The 25432-nt window shown below is 32.8% G+C and overlaps 1 protein-coding gene across 1 annotated transcript; it reads left to right on the top strand.

Moving 5' to 3' along the window:
* Positions 1-353: 353 nt before the first annotated feature.
* Positions 354-22524, top strand: LOC124455860 (tetratricopeptide repeat protein 28-like). Its single transcript, XM_047006475.1, has 12 exons — positions 354-497; positions 966-1070; positions 11328-11410; positions 11583-12184; positions 12472-12819; positions 13031-13324; positions 13442-14345; positions 14457-14716; positions 14834-14968; positions 15496-16356; positions 20233-20361; positions 22238-22524. The coding sequence occupies exons 1-12, from the start codon at positions 354-356 to the stop codon at positions 22522-22524; spliced, it is 4152 nt and encodes a 1383-aa protein (XP_046862431.1).
* The last annotated feature ends 2908 nt before the right edge of the window (positions 22525-25432 follow it).

The following is a 25432-nucleotide window of genomic DNA, read 5'->3' on the forward strand; positions in this document are numbered from 1 at the left end:
GCTTCGCTTATCATTCCAGTTATTTAAATGTCGAGCTCAATGCGTCTGCCGCAGCCGCTGCTGCAATCTTGCTTGTGACCGGTTTTTTACCCTTGTAAAAATTTTGTAAGCCTCATTTTGGCGTCCTTTACCTTGGCGCATGGGGACATATGTACCCCGGCGCCCCCCTCTAGCTACGCTTCTGCTGCATTTATCACTTTTTTCGTATCAATCCTAAAGTTTTGCTTTAAGAATTATTATCTGCTTATGTAACTGTGATTTTCTATGCTTTTAATTTTTAGTGTCTTCAAATCCTGTATCGTGGAATAAAGCGGAGGCGAAACTGGCATCGTTCACTGGCAGCCAACGTCAGCATGTCTAAAGCAACGATGAATCTACGATCAAATGACAATGCATCTAAACGTGTTTCTGTTGTGGATTCCGTTGACAAAGCAATAACTGAGCAAGGATGGGGGCCTGCTGCACTGTACGTTTTTGAAGTCAAAAGCAATTTAAAGGTGAGATTTTTTAAAGGCGAAAGTCAGGCTATTTTCGTTGAATTGTTCAAACTCTGTTCCATTGAACGCTACAATCGCAATTTCTTTTCCTTATTTGTTTTGTATACTTAGTATTTTGTAAGGAAATCGGCACCCCTCCTGCATTCCATCTGGCCAAGGCTAGAAGGGATGCACAACCCTCGGAACATCTCGATCCTAAATTCGTTCTTGTTCTAGTTTGAAACTTTGGATTGTTTAAAAAATATATTAAATCTCAACTAGCTACGATCCAAAGTCATTAGTCAATAGAAAAGAACATTAGTTTACGTTTTTCCCATAAAGATAAAACAGTAACCTATGGATAACTCTATTCAACGAAGTATATTTTTGGCCACGAGAAGGTTCTTGAAGGATATGCAAAAGAAAGTATTGAAACATAGACTTTTGTTTGTTTTTTTTGGTGTATCTCATGCCTATTTTTATTTGTAGTTATCGCTTGTACTTCGGATATCCGGTGCTGTCGTGGATCTTATGGACATTCAGGGATCATCTGTTCTTGTCACGTTTGAAGATGGATGGGACATTACTACACAAGTAATGAAATATTACAGAATCCTGAATGTCCATAGAAATATTACAGAATCCTACTACTGCTACCAAAATTTCATCTGCAATAACATTTATGGAAGATTGCTACAAATTTACTTATTTAACAACACTTTACGGGATTCGAACCCATGACCTCTGTGGACAACACCTAGTTATTCACATCGCTAATATCATAATAATTTCAAATTACGTCTTTATTATATCAGCGAAGAAACATAAAAAATTGACATAGAAAAATAATCAGAAAGACATTTTGATGAACAATAGTAAGTTGGAAACGGTATCATCAAACTCTACGAGATGTACATCATCAAAACATGCGAATTAAAGTACCTCTGTTGTCATTAAGCGAAGCAAAGTTTTCAACCAGTTCCTATGTGAACAACTTCAATATTGATGAAAATGTTGAAGATATAAATACCTTTGTTCTTTCTTTGTTGTAAATTTGTAATTCAACTATTCATCGTCTAAAAATGCCTCGCATGGCTGAAATTGTCTTTGTCACCTTCAACTTTCAAAATTCAATATAACTTGCCATCTTATTTTTTAGTCGTTACAAAGCCAAAAAAAAACAGAGCTTCAGGGTTATAACTCTCTACCGGTTTTCCTCTACATGTCATAAAAATTTTGCCTTAATCAGAAGTTTGTAAAAGGAATAAAAACGCAAAAACTGTGATTTTGTAATACAAAGTATAGTAAAGTGGGACCGATACCTCCCATGAAGCCAGTAGCAAATGATCGATCTTCCGGCTTCAATTTTCACAAGAGATGCGTTATCCAGTCTAATATACATATCAGTGGTTGTGGCTCCCACAAATATTATAGTTTAAGGGGCTGCTTATATGATCCCAAGCTAACCTGGATTCAGTGAGGCTTAAATACATTTCGACGCAGTGAAAAGAGGCAAAACTTCAAGCGAAAAAATTACAACTGTTTGTTAAGCGCCGCAAGTAATTCCTGTTGTAATTCTCAAATTAGGTCAAATTTGTTGTTTGATTTTGAATGTTATGCGTATAGTTATTAAATCAGCCAATTGTGAAAGTGCTGAAGAACATTTATCTGATGATAAGTATTAAATCTTTTTATTTGCGAAAATCATTTAACGCTCCACTGAATCCCGGCTACTCGGGATCATGTAAACAGCCACTAAAAGCTCATTTTTGAAAGTAAATAAACCTCGGAGGCACTTTGGTCCCGTGTTATTTAGCGTTTTGAACATCATTTTTGATTTCCTATTAAATTGCATATCGCCTAATTTTTTTATCTGATTAATATAATGTACAAACTGTAAACTAAAAATATTCGGTTGATTTTTCGAGTATTTCGTCATTTAACATGGATTTTTTACAAAAAGAACGTCCGTATAAGAAATTTGTCCGTGAGAAGCTTGAGCAAGGAAGGCTGGCACTAGTGACGTAGGGCAAGGAACTCGTGTTCGCCATTGAGTTCTATATTAACTGGAACGCCTATCTGAAACGCGGCTTTAATTAGCGGCTGACGCCAAAAAAAATAGAGGATTTGTTTCATTACCGCTGAGATTTGCCGAAATTGACTGTTTTTCCGAAAATGTCACACTTTCTCCCCATTAGATAAAATAAGGAAAAGTATATGTGTTTTTCGCATATTTGGCAAGCAATTTTATGATGAAAATCACTGTAAAAACGTAATTTTCATAAAAGCGAGTCTACTGTGGTTGCCAATTGTCGGCTTCTACGACAGATGCCTTTTTTAACGAACGAGCTTTTTTGGCCACAGGAATTCAAATGTGCGCATCGTAACTGTCGTTTAATGATTTGCTTGTAGGATTTGTTTTTGTACATGTATCTCGCGTTTTGTAAATGAATAGTGAAAAAAAATATTGTGCACAAATCATGGAAACCTTTGAGATTTTTGTGGTCTTCTGAACAAGAACTGCATCAAATACTTGTCAAGTTGTAGCATATTTGATTTCGTTGTAATGATTGTGAAATGGCAAAAATGCAAATAATTAAAACACTTAAATTACAATAGTGTTTATAATACTTGAATACACGAATGCAAAATTGTGAATTTAATACTTCCCTTCTTTTTCTTTTTGTTATGTGTTTCTTATTAGCCATGTGAGTTAAAAATTTGATTGACTAATACAGCTTTCACCTCAATAATAAATTTTATACCCATATTTAATACCAGTTGCTATGGTGTTTTTTCCCTCTAGGTATGCAACATCTGGTGTTGTTTATACAAAAGTGATGAAGTGCATGTACACATGTAAAAAAAGGCAATAAAACCAAATGAATTAAACATATTTTGTGTTTTTTAATGCTAGAACCTTAACAGCTTTTTAGAAACTATAGAGTTATTAAGCTGTACTACCTGTATTTCATTCATATTATGAAATGAATTAAGAAGCAAAAAACTGAAGAAAAACTTGGAAAAAACAAAACATTTCCCTGGTATAATAAAGGGGAAAATTTAGCAAATGGCAAATGGCCATTCTGTACTTTATTAGATAATCGAGCACAAAGTGTTTTTACGGCAAAATCTGAAATTAAGAAGAAATATGTAGCACTGAAGTTTTCATCACTGATTCTTTAATGCTTTAATAAGGCATGCATTACATAGAAGTAACTTTAAAACAACATTCTACTAAAATAATTTAATAAAGAGATGTGACTTGATTTTACAATTTAGTTGTAAAAAACACACTGGATAATACAGTTGCCGCAAGTCATCATCAATCTCAGAGGGAAGGTCAAGAATATAACTTTTCTGCAAAGCGATCATTTCAGAGGAAATAGGTCCATTGGCCGCCTTTTTTGGGGGGTCAGATCCCAGTCCACTTAGCCACTTCAGTTATTATAGAACTTAATGGTGTTCGACTAGAAATAAACAATACTATAAAATTTTAGACATTATTAGACAATCGTTTCGGATAATGATGGCGAAATTGCCAAGACAAACGTTGAACTCGGGCTATATTCTAACGAGCCTCTAATTGTGTATGATCGGGTAGGGAAGTTGAGAATTCCTTATCTTGCATGTGCTTATCATGCTGTTGTTGGCAATATGAGACAAGAATGATTCAAAATTGCATACCTTATACGATCTTATGTAAAATGTAAGTAACACTCAACTCTTTTTCCGATGCCAAAAGTCAAAATAGTGTTTCACATGCTCAATATTGTCATGCATGTATTTGGTAATTGAGGAGTAACGACCACTGATGAATTTTTTCCACAGGAGCCCACTAGCTAGTAGGTTTTAAAGACAATCTTTAAAAGCCATCAACTCCATTGCTTGGCTACTCCCTGCTACGTTCCTCTCAAACACATCAATGACAATAAATCAATGACAATGCAGACAGGTCAATAACATGAAGTGGCAAACTTTTTGTGCAAAGCACAGTATTGTGCAGCATAGCATGCTTCACATAAATGAACAGTTTTAGCCAACTACACTTTAGCTATATCATAATTTCTCATGTTACATGTCTTATCTACTTAAACTAAACAGAAATAAATGATGAATGGAACAGTGCAACAAAATAAGGTGTAAGCACAATATTTTGCACTGTGACGCATGCTATCATGTCGCACATCACCAGCAATAACCAAGTTCTTCTTTGTATCCATGATCCTTTGCATGAGATCTAATTGGTATTTCTTCCAATACAGTTGAATGGCAGGAAACAGTTTATTTAATTTCTAGTTTATAAAAGAAGAAACACAGTGCTCTATCAAAAAAAACATGCATGAATTGATGGTAATTTATATTACATAACTATAAAATGTTGCCCAAGTGACAACTGACAAAAACGTATTGTGTACGTACAGCTTGGTGATTGAAATAGGTTTTCAGACTAAAATAGTGAAGTCCCATGTTTCTCAAGACCAAAAGCACTTTGATGAAGGTCCAGATACCAAAATTGAAAAACATAGCAAAAAATTTCCTGCTGCCATTTTTGTCTCGTCATCTGAGGTTGACTTGTCCAAGTATGCACTGGCATGGAGCAATTGGAGTTGAAGCATTGGATTTTCACCTTTACCATTCTCCCAACAGCAGTGGTCACAGCTTTCGGTCCTTCTGTTTTGCATCATGGACATATGTTAAAAAGTAACAGCAGTTGTGAAAGACAAACTATGAACTTAGGTTCTGTTTTCTCATTCCTAGAATCTTTATCTCTGAAAAAAACAATTACGTTGAAATAATTTTTGAAAAAATTGTTTATGAACATTTACATGTAACAGAAAAAGAAATAAAGTAAGATTTTACTTTAAAAGTGAAGCTCAAGATGAATGATGAATTTAGAACCCAGGCTTAGAGATACGGGACAAGGAGTCTAAAAGGGGATAAAACAGTAGATGTATGAACATAACACATTTAGGCAGTTAAAAATGTAGTATATACAAATGCAACGAGACAGATGGTTTTTTGGGATGTTACAGATTCATAAGCAAAAAGAGCAACAGACTTTATATGGTACTCACATCTTATTTTTTAATAAATCCACTTCTTCTAATGAAGCATCAGAATTTGAAAATTCTTCTTCTAAAGAGATATCCTCGGATGAAAATTCAGAGGTTTTAGGTTCTTCTTCAATTTCATCTTCAATACTTGAGCTATCATAATGGTCAAGACTTTCCTCCATACTTTTTTCCCTTTTTAGCAATCTAGGCCATACTCTTTTCTAAGCTGTCTGTAAAGAGTAAGAATGGCATTAGATTGCAATACAAGGTGCATTACACTGCAAACAAGCTGTCTCTCATGATCAGTGTTGTGTTCTGAAACAAGTGAAGTTTTGGACATCGCTTGATTTTCTTCAGTTGGATATTCTAGACAGACTAAAGTTACGACGATGCATTCATCGGCAACGCATTAATGTACAATGTCTTGTTTAAGTAAGTCGCCAACAGCCAACCCAGTGGATATTTCGATCAAATAAATATTGAAAAGAATAAAGTTGCAGTTATTATACTTACTTTTCAACGCTTCCTTGTCGACTTTGTGATGTTGGTTTAACTACAGACATTAAAACTAGAAATTGCATGTATTGTCGGGACTGCATCCTTTTTTAAAACTGAACGTCGAACAAAAGATGACCCAGAAATCGTAATAAAAGATCTGTCAAAATCTTCGGCCTTAAAATGCGCCGAACATAGTCGGTAGTTTGGTGTTGATGACCATTGTTCACGTTTAATACGCACAAAAGCCACCCAAAGTCGCCGTCTTTTCTTTCTGATTGACAGTCGTCAGGAAATTTATAAAGACTTTGACCCCTTTGAAGGGTCTAGAAGATTTGAGCAACTTCCAGCTACACACCTATTGGGCATGTTTTCTTTTTATGGTGAATTATATGTGACTTGCAACTCTTTCCCGGTTCCTTGCCCAACGTCACTAGGTCTATTCCTTTGAGTTATATAGTTTCAGGTCAAAATACGCTAAACGTACAAAATCGTCAATTGTGGCGCAAAATTAACCCCCGAAAACTTCGTCAAACGCCATAGAAAAGATTAATTTTTGTGAATTTTGTTTATTTAGTGGTTATATTATATTTTATGGAAAAAAATAATCAATTGGGTAATATACTCTTTAAACCACCGCTCTTTCGAAGTTTCCCAGTCTAAAGCATTTAAAGCAGTTTCTTGACTAAATTCATTAGGCAAATTTGCTATTAAACGTGCTGCTCTATTTTGGAGTTTTTTTAAACGTTCAGATTGATGTTGTATCGTCAGCAAATAGCGTGCATTTCGCTTGTTTTGGATAGAGTGATAAGTCATTTATATAGATAAGAAACAGCAACTGCCCTAAAATGGAACCTTGCGGTACAAAAATCAACAAAGTAACTATGAACAAGCTGGACCACTTGTTTGTACGAGACTACCTTCACTCTTTGCAGTTTCAATTTTTGCATATTCTGCCGTTAACTGCATTAAAGGTAATGCATCCCATGTGAATTCTTCATTAACTGTAATTAAACCAAGTGGATTGTTGTTAGATGACACTAAAGGCAAAATTCTAAAATGATGCACGCACATAAGCTTGGAACAAATGCTGGCTCAGCATTGTCCGAAGCAGTTCTTTTATGTTGGTTTTATGTATTAGCCTGTTTACCACTACAATGCATACTTAAACCACAGAAACACAAAGAGCTAGCATTTATAATATTATAGCAAACCTCTATCATCATTATCTTTATTGTTTACAGTTTGTCGATTTGTGCAAAACCAGGAGTTGAATATTGACAATTATGTCAGCACTGCATTTGACTTCAACAAAACACTATTCTTAAGTTCTACTTCATATTTTCTGAATTACAAGCAGTAAAATTATTGTAATCAAAGACTCAGATCTTTAAATAAGAAACATTATGATTTTGCTTACCATTGTCATGAAACGCTTCCTTTTCTTTCACCTTGAACGACTTCAGCATCCGCATAACCCACAAGTTTTTAGTATGTTTATTGACAAAACTTTAAAGGAGTTTACGTTTGGATTAAAAGCTTTTACTTTTCACTTTTATCGCACTTGTTGAAATTCAGGAGGGGAGAAAAAGTGTTAACAGCATGAGCCCGTACAACTCTGCTGATATTTTTATCCAAATTTTGCCCTATAAAGTATGGCGGCATTCATGTTTTCGACAACATGTTGCGCTTAATAAAATATAATAATTTCGATGAGGTTTCCGTCCAGGTAATTACTATACAGGTCAGTAATGTTGACACCCGAGGAGTAGTCTGCCAGAGTGCATCGTGTCGTTTGATTTCATAACAGTTCTATTGGGCTAGTGTTCTTTACTTTAAACTGTTCTTTTAACAACTAATAACTTATTACTTTTACCATTCACCATAGTATTTGCTATCTTCAAAACTATTTTCAGATTTGTCACCTCGGCAAAGTCTCCATTTTATAACTTTTGATAAGTTATACGAAACCGTAGAAACCGGTGTCGCGTGAGACAATATCGCGGCGGTGCAAGTCAGTGTTATCAGCGGCTTTCAGTAATACAAAGGAATTTGGCTGTGACAGTAGCTGTGCATCCTCTATATCTTGTGCAGCTCATAAACTAGGAAACATCAATCGATGATTGGGTCGGTTGGCTGCTCAAATACTACGACTTTTCAGACATTTTACACTAAACCTATCAAAAGTTTATTTAATCTTGGTTTGACAATTTTGACACCAATATAGAATTTTTAATATGTTTTGTTAACCAGTAATATGACATTTAAACTTGAGTGCTGGAATTATTTGTTTCTTTTCTTAATGAGAAAATTTAAGTCTGTTTCCATTGTTTACTGTGAAATCTCATACAACTTAAAAATAAAAGCCGGGAGTGGAAGAGTTGTATGCCCGATTCCCATTATTTACAATCACACCCACCCAACCCTTCCACTCGAACAAGGATCTCAGACTGTCTTTGAAATGTTGCTAACTTGTGCATGCATATGCTCTCTTATACAACTCTTCCACTTTCGGCTAATGACACGTATAGAATTCAAATTAAACTTCCATTTAAGGTAAGTTTCGTTCAACTTTTAAATTGTTCTATGATTTATAAATAGTACGAATAAAAATTGATCGCTTCGAATAAAATCAATTCCATTAAATGAATATTTTGTCTTCTTTAAAAGAAAAACAAAAAATCTCAGAAATAAACGGAATTTTTTTGTCGATTCCACGGTGTACAACCAATTTATGTTCATCTTAATTGAGCTAGCCAACAACAGTAAAGAAATCTTTTTGCCTCGATAGCGCATCATTTTAGCCAAATTTTATTTCCCTGCATGATCATTGCTTTCTATTAAAAATTAAATAATTATTTCGCAAAATTACCTTCATAGATTTAATTTTTCAAGTATACATATAGAGTAGACTATGCAATATATCTTAGCAGGAAAATTGACTGAATTCCGAGTTCTTTTTTGTAATCTATGACTAATACCACAATTGTGTAGCGCATAAACCTATTGAGTTTTTAAGACATTTACATGCGTAGACGTGTTTGGTTTTTGAACATATGGCATGCTCCCAAATTCTGTCGTTTTACACACCCTAGCAACGTAATGACAAGTCTTACAAAAAAAGTTGTCAGAAAAGTTAACTTGTATTGTTAAAATAAGTTTATTATTATGAAAGATTAAAACATAGATCGGTCATGTTTTGATGATTGAGATTGCTAAATACTTTAAAGGAGTTAGTAAGTGCTAATGCTCTATAACCATTCCACGAAAAATAAGTGATTCATTGACATAAGATTGAGTCTATTTACGTTTTTGGAAAATTTCTAAAATGTTAGATTATCACCACATAAATCCATGATTCCACCTGATGCCAACGCTGTCTTTAAGCTGGTTTTCCACTTTGCGAGTTTTTTCGTGCGAAGCGATAATTTTCGATTTTAGGCATGTGCGGACGATTAAAGATGTCACCTATACACAGTGATGAAATTAGCAAACTGTTTGCAACAACAAAAATCAAATTTTAGTGTTTCTAAAATGTAATCAAGTAGTTGAAGCCAAATGTTACACTCAGACATGCGGGACTACACCCAAACACGCGTATGTAGTATTTCGAGATTCCCTCGCGGAGTGAAAATTGATTGAATACACACGCATGTCTGGGTGTAAAATTTGGCTTAAAAAAATAAATAGGCTTTTCTATTACAGGAAGCGTTTCATGTATTTCAGGTCAATGTTCGCGATTTCTGTCAACCATAATTAGTTTTCAAAATGGCGGACGTTGAGGAGTTATTTGTTCTTGAATGACATTCCATACAATCTAATGACTCTACTCTACGAAACACTGACTATTTTGACTAAGGAATTTCTTACACGAAGTACGAAAGAAACGATGCTTATGAAAACATATTCCTGGTGGTAAATACTAAGCTCTCTTACGAGGAGATGAAAGTGTCCTTTAATGTGCCGGTTCAACTTGTAAACGACGCATGAAAAACGTCTCCTGCACTTTCCTGGGCGTTCTGCTCGTCATTGCAGCAATGACAAACATAACACATTAATTTAAAGAAAGAGAAGTCATATAGTTAGTGTTTGACTCAGCTATTTTGTATTAATATTTTTTGTATTTCGCGGTTTTATTATTACTAGTGGAAATCTTATACCCATTCTCAAGATATTTTTTTTGCTTCAAAAATTATCGCTTCGTGCGAAAAAATTCGCAAGAAGAAAACCGGCTTTAAAACATCGAAGAACAGCAAATGTTAGATTGCTATCAAAACAAGTAAAGATGAAAATATAAACTATGCAAAGTAGCAAGGATAAGGAACTCTCTGTTTCGTATGATATATATAATGATGTAAAACTGTTTTTAATGGATTTAACACGTGAGAGAAGTTCAAATCATGATCGTGTTTGCCTATGTCCCAAGCCCACAATTCGACATAAGTGAAAACATTCCAACCTTGCTTCTAATTCATTTTTATTCCGACACAAGCATTGCTTAGAATGACCCAAAGAGTGTTTTTTCAATTATGTGAAATAATTGACTTCTCAATGAAAGATTTTCAATACGGGACCTCTAGTATATCTTTTGCGGACGTCCTATGACTTTTTGTGTTTCCATGCACTGACTGCAACATACAAAATTACAGAAAACAAATATTGAAAATTTTCTTTAATTTACACATTAAGAATAAGGGGTTGTACTTTTGATCCTAGATAACAGGGTATCTGTGCGATCCTAAATTCCTTTGAAAGATCAAAATATTACACACAAAAAAAACACTTTCATTTGTGGAGCGCTACATCAGTTATAATTCTTAAGTTTAATCAAATTAGCTGTTTTCATTTTGTATGTTTTCAGGAGCGTACGAGCCTGGAGAAACAATTCAAATTGAAAAAAGGGCCCCAATATATAATGAAATGCCCTTTTCTTGTAGCCACCTTATTAAAATGGAACTTGTGTTTTTTGTTATTTTAAAGGAGTGTGATATTTCTTTTTTCACAACTCACCTCAGAGTTAGTTATTTCGAGTCTTTTTACCTTAAGGCTTGGAAGCCCGTGTGCTTTCCGACCGCTTAACTTCGTTTCTTCCGAGCACAGGAGAACTCGTGCACTCATCAAATATAAAGTCAGCTAAACATCGCATCAATCGCATGTAGCATGTTGATTACAATCGTTAGATTGAAGAAAGCTGTAAACATGGAAAAGCGCTAAACCTTTTATCATACAATCATAACGCATGAGTTCACCAGACCTGTCTCAGAGTATATTACCCTAGCTACTTTGCAACATATGCTAGAACACGGAATCACTTTATCATGCTGTACACGAAGTCGTGGATCTAATGGTGTCTGATTATTCCTGGCAGTTTTTACTGAAAAAGTGGGGGGAGGGGGGAGCAGCACTTCCCCTTGCAATAGTAACAACTAGTTATTTTCCATATTATATGTTCATTGTCACCCAATATTTATATTGCATTATTTAAATGCAAGAAACTTTACGTTAGATGATATTGATATTGCTAAATAAATGGGTTTGATATATTCTTTTATAGAACTGGAAAAATAACAATGCGAAGATTTTTGAAAATTAATACCAAAAATATTTTAAAAGAATCCGATGATGATATTGCAACCGCAAACAATTTATGCGACCGTGGTAAAAGGTATCTTGAAATAGGAGAGTTCGACAAAGCAAAACAGTATTTACAAAAATCTCTTAAAATTTATGAAAATTTATATGGTTTAGCAAATGTTCACGTTGCTACTGTTTTAGTAAATCTTCGTGACGTGTGTTATAAGACTGGAGATTATGACCAAGCAAAAGAGTTTTGTGAAAACGCTCTAATAATTCGAGAAAAGTTGTTAGGTCCGGATCATGTTGATGTCGCTCAGACTTTAATAAATCTCGGTGTGGTGTTTCATCATAATAGAGAATATGACAAAGCCCGAGAGCTTTATGAAAGAGCTCTGAAAATTCAAGAAAAATCACGAGATCATGCTAGTGTCGTCTATACTTTAAACAATATTGGTGAGGTTAATTATCACACTGGAGAATATGATAAAGCCCAAGAGTTATATGAACAAGCTCTACAAATTCATAACAAATTGCCAAGCCCAGATCATGTTTTGGTTACTTCGACTTTAAACAGTCTTGGTGAGTTGTATGATCATAAAAGAGAATATGACAAAGCTAAAGAGTTATATGAAAAAGTTTTAGAAACTCAAAAAAAATCAAAACGTTCAAGTTATACTGATGATGCACGATTTTAAACAATCTTGGTGTGTTGTATTTCCATATTGGAGAATATGACAGAGCTAAAGAATTTTATGAAAAAGCTCTAGAATATCGCAGGAATCATCCAGGTCCACATAATGCTGATGCTGCCACAATTTAAAACAATCTTGGGAAGGCGTATGATCATACTGGAAAATATGATGCAGCCCAAGAGTTTTACGAAAATGCTTTAAAAATTCATGAAAAAATTCCCGGACCATATAATGTTGGTTGCGCTTCAATTTTAAACAATCTTGGTGAGGTGTATGAGCATATCGGAAAATATGACAGAGCAAAAAAGCTTTACGAAAAAGCTTTAAAAATTGAAGAAAATTCGTTAAGTCCAAGCCCAGTTTCTATTGACAAGGCAACTATTTTACACAACCTTGGGAAGATCTTTAATCTTACAGGAGATTATGAGAAAGCTAAAGAATTTTATGAAAGAACTCTGAAAATTCAAGAAGAATCGTTAGGAACAGATCATGTTGATGTCGCTAAAACTTTAATAGATCTCGGTGTGGTGTATCATAATACTAGAGAATATTACAAAGCAAAAATTTTCTAATGAAAAAGGTCGAAAAATTCAAGAAAAATTGCAATTCCCAGATCCTGCTTTTGCATCTCTTTTCTTGCTATATTCTGGTTTAGGGTATTCTTATCAAAAAAATTTTGAAAAGGCTAAAGAATGTTTTGAAAAAGCTCTGGAAATTAAAAAAAAATTGTTAGGTCCAGATCATGCTGATGTTGCTTTTCTTTTAAGAAGTCTTGGTTTAATGTATCAAAAGTCTGGAGATTATGACAAAGCTAAAGAACTTTATGACAAATCTCTAAAAATTGAAGAAAAGTTATTTGGGTCAGAAAATGTTAGTGTTGCTACTGTTTTAGTAGATCTTCGTGACGTGTGTTATAAGACTGGAGATTATGACCAAGCGAAAGAATTTTGTGAAAACGCTCTAAGAATTCGAGAAAAGTTGTTAGGTCCGGATCATGTTGATGTCGCTAACACTTTAATAAGTCTGGGTGTGGTGTGTCATCATACTAGAGAATATGACAAAGCCCGAGAGCTTTATGAAAAAGCTTTAAAAATTAAAGAAAAATCGCTTGGCCGAGATCATGGTAGAGTCGCTCTTATTTTAGGCAATCTTGGTGAGGTTAATTATCATACTGGAGAATATGATAAAGCCCAAGATTTATATGAACAAGCTCTACAAATTCATAACAAATTGCCAAGCCCAGATCATGTTTTGGTTACTTCGACTTTAAACAGTCTTGGTGAGGTGTATGATCATAAAAGAGAATACGACAAAGCTAAAGAGTTCTATGAAAAAGCTCATGAAACTAAAAAAAAATCAAAACGTTCAAGTTATACTGATGATGCCACGATTTTAAACAATCTTGGTGTGATGTATTTCCATACTGGAGAATATGACAGAGCTAAAGAATTTTATGAAAAAGCTCTAGAATATCGCAGGAATCATCCAGGTCCACATAATGCTGATGCTGCCACAATTTTAAACAATCTTGGGAAGGTGTATGATCATACTGGAAAATATGATGCAGCTCAAGAGTTTTACGAAAATGCTTTAAATATTCATGAAAAATTTCCAGGACCATATAATGTTGATTGCGCTTCAATTTTAAACAATCTTGGTGAGGTGTATGAGCATATTGGAAAATATGACAGAGCAAAAGAGCTTTACGAAAAAGCTTTAAAAATTCCAAAAAATTCGTTAAGTCCAAGCCTAGTTTCTATTGACAAGGCTACTATTTTACACAACCTTGGGAAGATCTTTAATCTTACAGGAGATTATGAGAAAGCTAAAGAATTTTATGAAAGAACTCTGAAAATTCAAGAAGAATCGTTAGGAGCAGATCATGTTGATGTTGCTAAAACTTTAATAGATCTCAGTGTGGTGTATCATCATATTAGAGAATATGACAAAGCAAAAAAGTTTAATGAAAAAGGTCGAAAAATTCAAGAAAAATTGCAATTCCCAGATCCTGCTTTTGCATCTCTATTATCGCTATATTCTGGTTTAGAGTATTCTTATCAAGAAAATTTTGAAAAGGCCAAAGAATGTTTTCAACAAGCTCTGGAAATTAAAGAAAAATTGTTAGGTCCAGATCATGCTGATGTTGCTTTTCTTTTAAGAAGTCTTGGTTTAATGTATAAAAAGACTGGAGATTATGACAAAGCTAAAGAACTTTATGTTAAATCTCTAAAAATTGAAGAAAAGTTATTTGGGTCAGAAAATGTTCGTGTTGCTACTGTTTTAGTAGATCTTCGTGACGTGTGTTATAAGACTGCAGATTATGACCAAGCAAAAGAGTTTAGTGAAAACGCTCTAAGAATTCGAGAAAAGTTGTTAGGTCCGGATCATGTCGATGTTGCTAAGACTTTATTAGGTCTTGGTGTGGTGTGTCATCATAATAGAGAATATGACAAAGCCCGAGAGCTTTATGAAAAAGCTTTGAAAATTAAAGAAAAATCGCTTGGCCGAGATCATAGTAGTGTGGCTCTTACTTTAGGCAATCTTGGTGAGGTGAATTATCACACTGGAGAATATGATAAAGCCCAAGAGTTATATGAACAAGCTCTACAAATTCATAACAAATTGCCAAGCCCAGATCATGTTTTGGTTACTTCGACTTTAAACAGTCTTGGTGAGTTGTATGATCATAAAAGAGAATATGACAAAGCTAAAGAGTTATATGAAAAAGTTTTAGAAACTCAAAAAAAATCAAAACGTTCAAGTTATACTGATGATGCACGATTTTAAACAATCTTGGTGTGTTGTATTTCCATATTGGAGAATATGACAGAGCTAAAGAATTTTATGAAAAAGCTCTAGAATATCGCAGGAATCATCCAGGTCCACATAATGCTGATGCTGCCACAATTTAAAACAATCTTGGGAAGGTGTATGATCATACTGGAAAATATGATGCAGCCCAAGAGTTTTACGAAAATGCTTTAAAAATTCATGAAAAAATTCCCGGACCATATAATGTTGATTGCGCTTCAATTTTAAACAATCTTGGTGAGGTGTATGAGCATATTGGAAAATATGACAGAGCAAAAGAGTTTTACAAAAAAGCTTTAAAAATTCAAGAAGAAAATTTGTCAAGTCCAGTTTCTATTGACAAGTCTACCATTTTACACAACCTTGGGAAGGTCTTTTATCTTACAGGAGATTATGAGAAAGCCAAAGAATTTTATGAAAGAACTCTGAAAATTCAAGAAAAATTGCTTAGTACGGATCATGTTGATGTTGCTAATACTTTGATAAATCTCGGTGTGGTGTATCATCTTACTAGGGAATATGACCGAGCGAAAGAGTCTGATCAAAAAGTTTTAAAAATTCAAGAAAAATTGCCAGGTATAGTTTATGTCGATTTCGCAACGATTTTGAAAAATCTTGATTTGGTTTATGATCATGTTGAAGAATATGAAAAAGCTAAAGACTTTTTAGAAAAAAAAATGGGTATTCGAAAAGAAATGATAGGTCAAAATCCTGTTGATGTGGCTGCAACTTTAAATAATCTTGGTAAAATGTTTAAAAAAAAGGAAGAGTATGACAAAGCTAAAGCGTCTTTTGAGAAGACTATGGAAATTCAAAAAAAATCACAGGGTCTTGATGATGTTGATGCAGCAATAACTTTAAACAACCTTGGTTTTACGTTTCAAAAAACTGGAGAGACTTACAAAGCTAAAGACTTTTATGAGAAGGCTTTAAAAATTCAAAAAAATTTTCTAGGTCCATGTCATATCGATGTTGCTATGACAATGCATAATCTTGGTGTGATGTATCATGAAACCAAAGAATATGACAAAGCTAAAAAGTGGTATGAAAACTCCTTACAAATTCGAAAAAAAGTGCTGGGCTTAGACCATTTAGATGTCGCTTTGACTTTACACGATCTTGGTGTGGTGTATCATGAAACTAGAGAATATGACAAAGCTAAAGATTTTCACGACAATTATTTGAAAGTTAAGAAAAAAGTATTCAGTCCTGATCAGGTTGATCTTGCTGAAACTCAAGCTAATTTAGGTACGTTGTCTTATAATACAACATATGATATTTATTCAACGACTTTAAGAACAGAAATGTGATATTTTTTCTTTCCAGACAGTTCTGAAAAGCCTAGCGTATTTTTTTAAAATGAATTCTTTATATAACAGTTCTTTGTGTATTATTTCTTTATTGTAAGAGAATTATAAAAAAGGAAATAAGTATATCACAAATTCCTAAAATTAGATTTATTAATAGGTATTGTTCATGAATGCCAGTTTTTAGATAAATAACAAAACAAAATAACTGTTAAGGTGTTTCACATTTCTTAAGGCCTTTAAATGAAATAGACAGAAATGAGAAAATTATTACAAGAGCAAAAAAAATCGTAGAGATGTAGAAAACAAAAGTCTGTGAAATTGTTTTCATTGTTTAAAATGTTTTGACTTATACATATAAATTAAACAGACAAAAAAAGCGATATTATTACATAAAACAACCAGTCAAATAATGCCAGCAAGCAAATCATAAACATTAATAAATGTGAAATATCAAAATGACGTCATCCCACTTTGCCAAAGTAAAAAATGTATGTTGTCTAAATTAAAAAATCATTAAACGTTTAAAAATTCTCGTAGAAAAAACCATATACCATGTAACACTCAAAAATACAAAAACATATACTTTTCAAATTATTAACAAATATTTCAAACACACTTTTGCACTATAACTAAGACAACAAGAAACTGTAGCCTTTGCTTCTAAATCAAAATTTTCATTATATTTTACAAACTCTTATAAATCTTAAGAATACGCGTTTTACGTGGGTCAGATGTTGGAGAAGCATTTATAGACAGCGTGTCATCTTCTAAATTCATCTAAATCTTATTTAGGTTAAAGGAATTAGTTTGTTTGAATTTTCCCCGGTTATCGAAATGTTGTTGTCTTTCTGTGTCATATACATTTGGGTCACTTTGATTCATTGAATCTTGTAATGAAATAAACTATCGAGATACAAATACTTTAAGTTACAATATGTTTTTCTCTTTTTAAGGTTGAGATAAAGTCTTTTCATCAAAAACATATCTTTTAGGCTATAAAGTAGTAAATATTTGTACAAAGTACGTTTAACGTTTCCTTGTTTTCTTTTGAATGTGCAATTTGACAAAATTTTCAATGAATTATAATATATAATGCATTATATCAAAAAAGCTGTTGGAGGAAACAAATCGACATCACTTCCATTTACTCAATTTGGTTGTTGCAAAATTATTTGGAAACATTGCTGCTGACTTTTAGAAAGTTTTTGTATTGTGTTTCAACAAACATAAATAAGGCCAAATATTTTTTCCTTGAAATAAACTGATGATATACCTTACAATAAACAAGAAAAGCAAAAAATATTTTGAGATCAATATAGGCTCTCTATTCAAACTTACTTGCAACAAATATCGTTTTACAAAATGTGTTTTGGCTTTAAAATTCATTGCTCTCAGGTATTTGTTCAGAATAGTGTAGAACTTGTCTGACTGAATGTTTTTATATTGTACATAGAAATGATGACTGACAGGGGCGGATCTAGAGTATGTCAAATCCGTCGCGCGACTGATGTTTGAAATTCAAAAATTACCTATTCATATTAATTAAAAATTCATTAAGTATTCTTACTTTATTATCGCATTTACTTCGTGATAAAAATCCAGCTTTATTTATTATTGAAAACTAATGACTAATGCAACGAATATCTCCTTGGTAAAAAGATCAGTTGAATTTTAATTGAACTGGAATAACCGACTGATAAGCGGGTTGGCTTGACTGGTTCGACTTATAAAGAAATCTATGAACGCCAGAAACGCTATTTTATTTGTCAATGGCAAGATCAGTGGACAGTCTGGAATAATCTCGACCGATAATAGGGGTGGCCGGACCTATAAGGGAGTCCAATTGCTATCTTACAATTGGTTCATTTGAATTTTTGTCTTACTGTGATTGGTTTGACCGATTTCGACTGATAGCCAACTGAACTAACATAGTCAAGCACACTGTCGGAATTGAATGTTTGATCGTTTCATAGTAATTTTCTGAAGCATGATAGAAGCTAAACTACAATCAGATGGAATTTATGGAAATCTTTTACAAATTCATATGTTGACATGAATGCTGCTTTCCAAACTAGGAATTTTTTCAAGAGAATGAAAAATTTATGGATGAATTGTAAATGCTTGGCAAAGACGATCTCGCGAGCGACATTTCAGTCATTGATGTTCAAAAGCAAGCCAACATTGTTTTGAGTTTTATCAGCGGAAATTTACATCGAAAATCGTAAGTAACGGACAAGTGAAGTGTATGCATGAATGCAATATATCAAAGTCAATTTATGCGAGTGTGTGATGCGATTTATGTTAATATGGCGTATGGTAAGCAGATTGATGCTTCTAAAATTGTTGTTGCCGAAGGACTTTTAGCTATGATTTCTTTAATGCTTGGGGAATCGTGGCCGTTATATGGCAGCGAAATCCTACATTTCTGCAAATATATTTCAATGGACAAAAAATCTGTAGCCATAAGGCGCCATACTATTATTTACTTTATCATAAACAAATCTTTGGGGCTTTTCAGTTTATGATCATTGATCATTCAATCATTGGACAGTTATACTACATATTGTTTAAGATTTGAGAAAACTAACATTGATTACATGAGAAGCTGTTTACTATAACCTGTGATTTTGAGTCTTATTATCCATGAAGCTTTTTATTTTGACAATTTGACTGGAATGGTATTAAACCTTAGTATTTCACATACATGAAATGTTGTCCCATGTCACATATTGTCCCCTTTTCTAACTGAACACCTCATGTAGAGATGTAAAGGTGTGTTAATCTACGGCTCATACCAGATTGTTTGCCATAAATTCCAAAGGGCTATTGATGTATGAATAGCATTTTCTATAAAGTAAAAATGTCTTCCAATGTATGCAGATAAACCTTGAAATTTGGCAAAACAGCAAAGTATTTTTCATGATCACTAGGTAATTTTTTTGATGATCATTATAATTTCTAAACTAAATTATTTCAGATTTACATTTAAACGAGCTTTGATCATATGAAAAGATATTTATCATAACCAGTAAGCATGACACATGAACCAATTTTAGCATTCATGTAATTATATAATTAAAGACATGTTGGTTACATTCTGTTTGTATTTGCAAATACAATGCTACTAGTGATTGCTATATAGCACACCATGCATATACTTACAGAAGAAAATAGTCTAGTGAAATGCCTAAGAAACATTCATGGCATTAAGCTGTCCTTATCTTCAATTTTTCACTTTGATAATTTTCTTAATCTTTGACAGAAAAAAGTTTTGAGTTTTTTCTCAAAAAATGAATTTGCTGGCTCTGATGTGGAGATTGGTAAAGGTTTACAATAAACTTGCATGGTTTGAAGTCTGAGCTTTTCTATATTTATGAACTGTCACTTGTAGTACCAAATTTCTAACTTAACTTATTACATAGAGGTTTGAATGGGGGTCTCTAGGGGGGTCTATGCCTGACAACTTGGTAGAAATTTTTAAAGACTTTATCTGTTTTTGAATAGCATTATTGTAAATTAAATTTTACGTTTCTAGACATGCTAATGAGCCATATATTTGGTATGATCATGAGCCTAAATATTGTTAAAACATTCAAGTATTGTTCACTTCATTTTTTTATGAAAAAAACGTAAGCAAAATGTGTTGTTTTTGCCGAAAAACGATGCCCACAAAATATATTTTGTATTGCTCTAAAACGCTGAAAATGGCATTTTAGAGGTTCTGAAATTCAAAATTTCTCAGGGGAGAATTCCTCAGACCCCCCCGGCGCGGAGTGCCTCCGATGTTTTATGACTGATGTTTGAAAAATCCTAGATCCGCCCCTGATGACTGATAATGCTGCTGATGCTAAACCACAGCCAAAGTCACTTCCAGCTTTAAGTGCTATTGGTGTTGATGCTGAGCCACTTTCAACTTCACATGGTTTAGATAAGATAACACAAGGTAAGCTTACTTTATTCTAAAGCCGTGAGCAGCGATTCATCACAATATGAGTGCTTGAGAATGATACAAAATTTAGCTCATTATACTGTTCATAATACAAATACATGCTACCACTCGCAACAATGTTTGCTAGTGATGTAAATTTTAGAGAAAGTTTTCTACTAATTAGATTTAACTTTTTCCCCCTACATAATTGAAACATTATTCTTACTCATATGTTGGCTATGGATGGTATATCCATGAATTAGTGAAGGAAACATTGAAAAATTAAATGAACCAAATGAAAAAAAATACTTTCTAAACGATATTCAACAAACTTACAACTTATTCACCGCATTCTAAGGAAAAAGTGTGTTTTGTGGCCAAAGAAACGCTGTTGCATATATTGCTCACAAAAAAGCAGTGGGCAACCACGGCCAATAGTTTTGAAGCCAAAACGTAAGAGCACGTGCACAGGAGTTTATTGTCAAAATCTGAAATAGTTAGATTTCAGTTCATTAGTTGCCTTTCTGTAAATTAGAAATGTTTATTTGTCACGGCTGATGCTAAATGAACGTAAGTTTTGCAAACAAACCTTTCCACATTTGCTTTCACAATTAATTAGTAATACTAAAATTATATATATTTTATTGAATTCCAAATATTCGCGCTTTTTTAAGTTTACTTACTATACAAGTTACACGGATAAAAAAGCGGACTAACATTAACATGTACAATTTTTGCGGAATGCAACCAATTGGCTGCTTTTGTTAAACTTACACAACACTTCCTTCCTTCAGTTAAGTCAGATGGAAATTTCACAATTCATGTTGACATTTGATACAACTGTCAAAAAGTTTTTGTAGTACTTTACAGTTTACCTTATAATTTTGTTGGTTCTAACCAGAAACGATGAGTACGATATACAATTTATCACTTTTTTAAATCCATACATTTATAACGTACTCAAAAATGTTTTATAGCTGCCTGTATCGAATGCTATTTTAACATCTATAAAATTAATTAAGTTAAAGAGATAATTTCTTTTGATAACTTTAATCTGTTTGATTATGGTTCTTTCATTTTGACCTAGTATATCGTTAATTATTCTCAAAGATTGATTTGGATTTTTTAAATGTAAATTTAGTAAATTTATGGATATCGTTTGAACATTTTTGTACTTTATTCTGTGAAATATGTTTTCCATAGTTGCCACATATCATCAAAACTTTTTAAAGCTTATGTTTTCCTAATTTATACTATACAAATACTTAAAAATATTGCATCTTTTACAATTTTGAAACTTCCAACCTCAATATGTTCTGGTTACTTAGAGTTTTATCTTGAATTGATTTTCTGAATTGTAAAGCAATACTGTGGCTACTATATTAAGGTGAACAACGTTAGAAAAAAGCACCTTTTCTCTACATGAAAGAAAGATAGATTGAGTGATACGTTTGTGATTATTGATTAATTGAGTGAGCTTATTCAGTTCCAAAAAGCTCGAAGTTACTTTGTGGAGTACAGTTCTAGCATATTACAATTTTAAATATCATAAACTGTATCTCCATGGAATCTTTTATTATTATATATTTATTTTATCTTGCTCTCAATTTTGTTGAAAACTTGAAAGGAAAATATGGATGCGTAAAAATACTTAAGAACATAAAATTTTCCTAATTTTTTTTGCTGGTGCGTGATTCTCTAAATTTTGAACCACTCTAAATTTTAAAAAAATTGAATATAAAATAGAAGCAGTTCTAAAAATGGTGTCATACAAAAAACCTGGCCTGTATAAAAAATGTCAACCCGAATGGCCATATATGATTTACCAGATGGTCGTTCATTCGTAAATCACAGTTAGTGAAATTAGGTTAATAAATTTTTGTTTTTGCAGAGAAGCCACGGATTAATCAATTTCTGTTGGAATTAATGGGAGAAGTTACAAATAAATGGAGAGATTTGGCAATCTTTCTAAACATTAAATTTGCAAAAATAAATGAAATTAAATCAAACGAGGATGACGTGGTCTGGAGAGGATTTACTATGCTAAAGTATTGGTTTCAATCTCGAAATAATCAACAAGAGTGGTTTAAAGAGGTAGCTGCTGCTTTAGGCCGTATGGAGAACAGTGCATTGCAACAAAATGTTTTATCAAAAGGTCCAAATGTCGAATTGGGATGAAAAGACTTTTTGTTTTCTTTCTACAACTGACATTCCAATTGATGCATAACGGTAAAGCTGTTGTTACTTTATTATAAAGCCTTTGTTGAATAGGTGGTTTTTATGGTTTGAAAAACAGTAATATATCGTAGCGAACTATTTACAAATATAATTATAGAAATTTAATTTTAATGCTAAACTTCGTAAAAATTGGTATTATTCACTTCTGAGTCAAGTAAAGATGAATGAAAGAAAAAGGCTGAACTGCATAGTGAATGGAATTGCACATATATTTATTACTAATTAATACATCTTATTAATTGAGCGCGATGTTCTGACGCGATGTATCTGAACGAGACCTTTTTGTACGGATCAAACCCATAGGGAAAGGTTTGTTCTAAAAGGCATAGGTCCGACACTTCTCGATGAAGATCGAAGACGCTTTTTAACAAGGTTTATTACATGAGACATTTGCACTTGAGAAAATAAGAGCATGCAGTAGCATTTTTTGAAATCCTTCCTTAGCATGGAAAAGCATACAGAAGCGTGCAACACGTTTTCATGACAAAAAGCAAATTTTAATTTCTTGCATCTTCCATAATTAAGCCATGCATTTCCAGATATTGTCAAAAATAGTAAAATAATGTCACTCGAGCTTTTTATCATAAATCAATTAAAAAACGTGCTACGAGAATACGCACTATGATATAGGTTGTAACTATAGTTGTAAGAATTGCAAATGTATCAGGAAATGTAAACACTATAAACACTTGTTTTAATCATCAGGGTAACCATCGATAATGATTCTACGCTTTTTTGTATTTCGAGTGATTTTAACTCGACTGTGAAATAATTAAAACTACGATTTGAAATATTTGTGCCTGAAACAAAATTCGTTCTTTGTTTACGCTATTGTTATAGTCTCTTGTTGATTTACAGAAAGTGCATTTGAGCTCGAGTTTATTAAGCTGTTTCTGGTGATGGATTTAGTTTTCTTTTAATAGATAGGTGTTTTTTTTTAGGTATTTATCATGAGCACATTTTGAAGAAAAATAAAAACCCTTGTTTTCAATTTATGTTCCTGCTTGTACTGGCTTAAAAAAACTTCGGAGACGTTTGTCAACGTTTGTCAAACTCGTTACTTACCATTACGTATCATACTTACCATTACTTACCATTACTTACCATTACTTACCATTACTTACCATTACTTACCATTACCTACCATTACTAACCATTACTTACCATTACTTACCATTACTTACCATTACTTACCATTACCTACCATTACTTACCATTACTTTTTTTAACGTTAGTTTTATGTAATTTTATTGTTTAAACATAATATTCGCCGTTTTATTGCAATCTACTGTCTTTTAACGAAGCTCTGTAGCATCTATCATTTGTTGATGTTTACCTGCAAGTGGTGGAAGCACTGACGCAAAACGTTCATTTAACGTTTTTATTTCATGTAGTGGAAATTATTCTTGTATATGACGCACAATGTAGCTATTCAAATGACTTATGCTGCATCTTTTTTGGTCATACCATGCATCTTGCGTTTTTCTTTTTTTATAATTGTTGTAAATGGCTCAAAGTTACTGTCATATATATTTTGTATAGCGATAGTTTCATTTGGGATCCAAACGATTTACTTTCGTTTTTTGTTTTTTTTTCGCTTGACATTCATACCTATCATGCTTTAAAAAGTTATGTGTATCTGTACATTGCTTATAAACAAATACATTACACAAGAGTTCATACAGTAGCAACAGAACTAACGTAATTTATATAACCTTAAAGACAGTAAATTTTTCAATAAAAACATCAATTTTCAAAGCGACAAAATACATATTTGTACAATTGGTACATATTTAACAAAATTGTAATCTTGACATTGATTTTTTAAGAATTCAATAGACTGTCACTGGAAGAAAAAGTTTTTCAAGTTAGACATGTCTTTTCCATAAAGACAAAAATTCATTGGCTCTATCTACGTACTTGTTTTATTTTATCCGCTGTTTTCTTCTGGATCTTTTCCAGGGAGCTCTGTTCTTATTGAAGATCTGCAAGAAGTAAAAACGTTACAAACAATAAATGAATTTATAATTTTGATACATAGGAAGCTACTAGTGCTTCTATTTTACTTCTTTAGCAGATTGCTTAAACGGAAGTTTTCTTTTGTATATGGTTTGCTCATTTGAAGCAGAAAATTATTGAATTACTAAACTTTTGCATGGTTTCGTTCATACACCGTGTTTACCTTAGCTACTTTATCTTGAAGAAATACAAAATATTTGATTCTAACTAATCATAGGTATGTGAAATGTTAGCAATTCATAAATCAATCTTTAAGTGTAAACATATACATACTAATTAATTATGAAATATGTGTGAAAATATTTGACCAAATAGTTACATATAGTTGTCAAAACAGTTCCACGTTTCATTATATAATGCAATCATTAACTTAAAAAAGGACGTTTTTGGTCTCAAGTATATCATTGTTGTTAGTAATATTTGTCAACTTTGTAAAATTGTAAGATTTTCAAACATATATATAATCTCGAGAAAATCCCAAATGAGCTGCAACTTTAAAATTTTCTTATTGCGTCTACAACTAAGTTATTGCTCACATTTAACGGACCTCCATGAAGATTTGAGCTGTAGGTGCTGTTAAACCCTGTTTACTGTTCGACCTTACAAATGACTCACTATTTATTCTCGTGTGATTAACTTCCTTGAATTAAGATGTTTCATATTTTTTGTCAATATCAATAAAAAATAACGAAAAGTAAGAAAGATTAAAGTCTTTCAGTTTGTTTTTAAAAAAAGCATTTGACGTATATTACTGTATAATTTTATTACAAATTTTGTTTCTAATTTCTTAAATTTTTTATAAAGCGCGGGCCACACTATCGTCAAAATG

Source organism: Xenia sp. Carnegie-2017, unplaced genomic scaffold (assembly GCF_021976095.1).
Source record: "Xenia sp. Carnegie-2017 unplaced genomic scaffold, XeniaSp_v1 HiC_scaffold_4, whole genome shotgun sequence".
In the NCBI taxonomy this organism is placed as follows: domain Eukaryota; kingdom Metazoa; phylum Cnidaria; class Anthozoa; order Malacalcyonacea; family Xeniidae; genus Xenia; species Xenia sp. Carnegie-2017.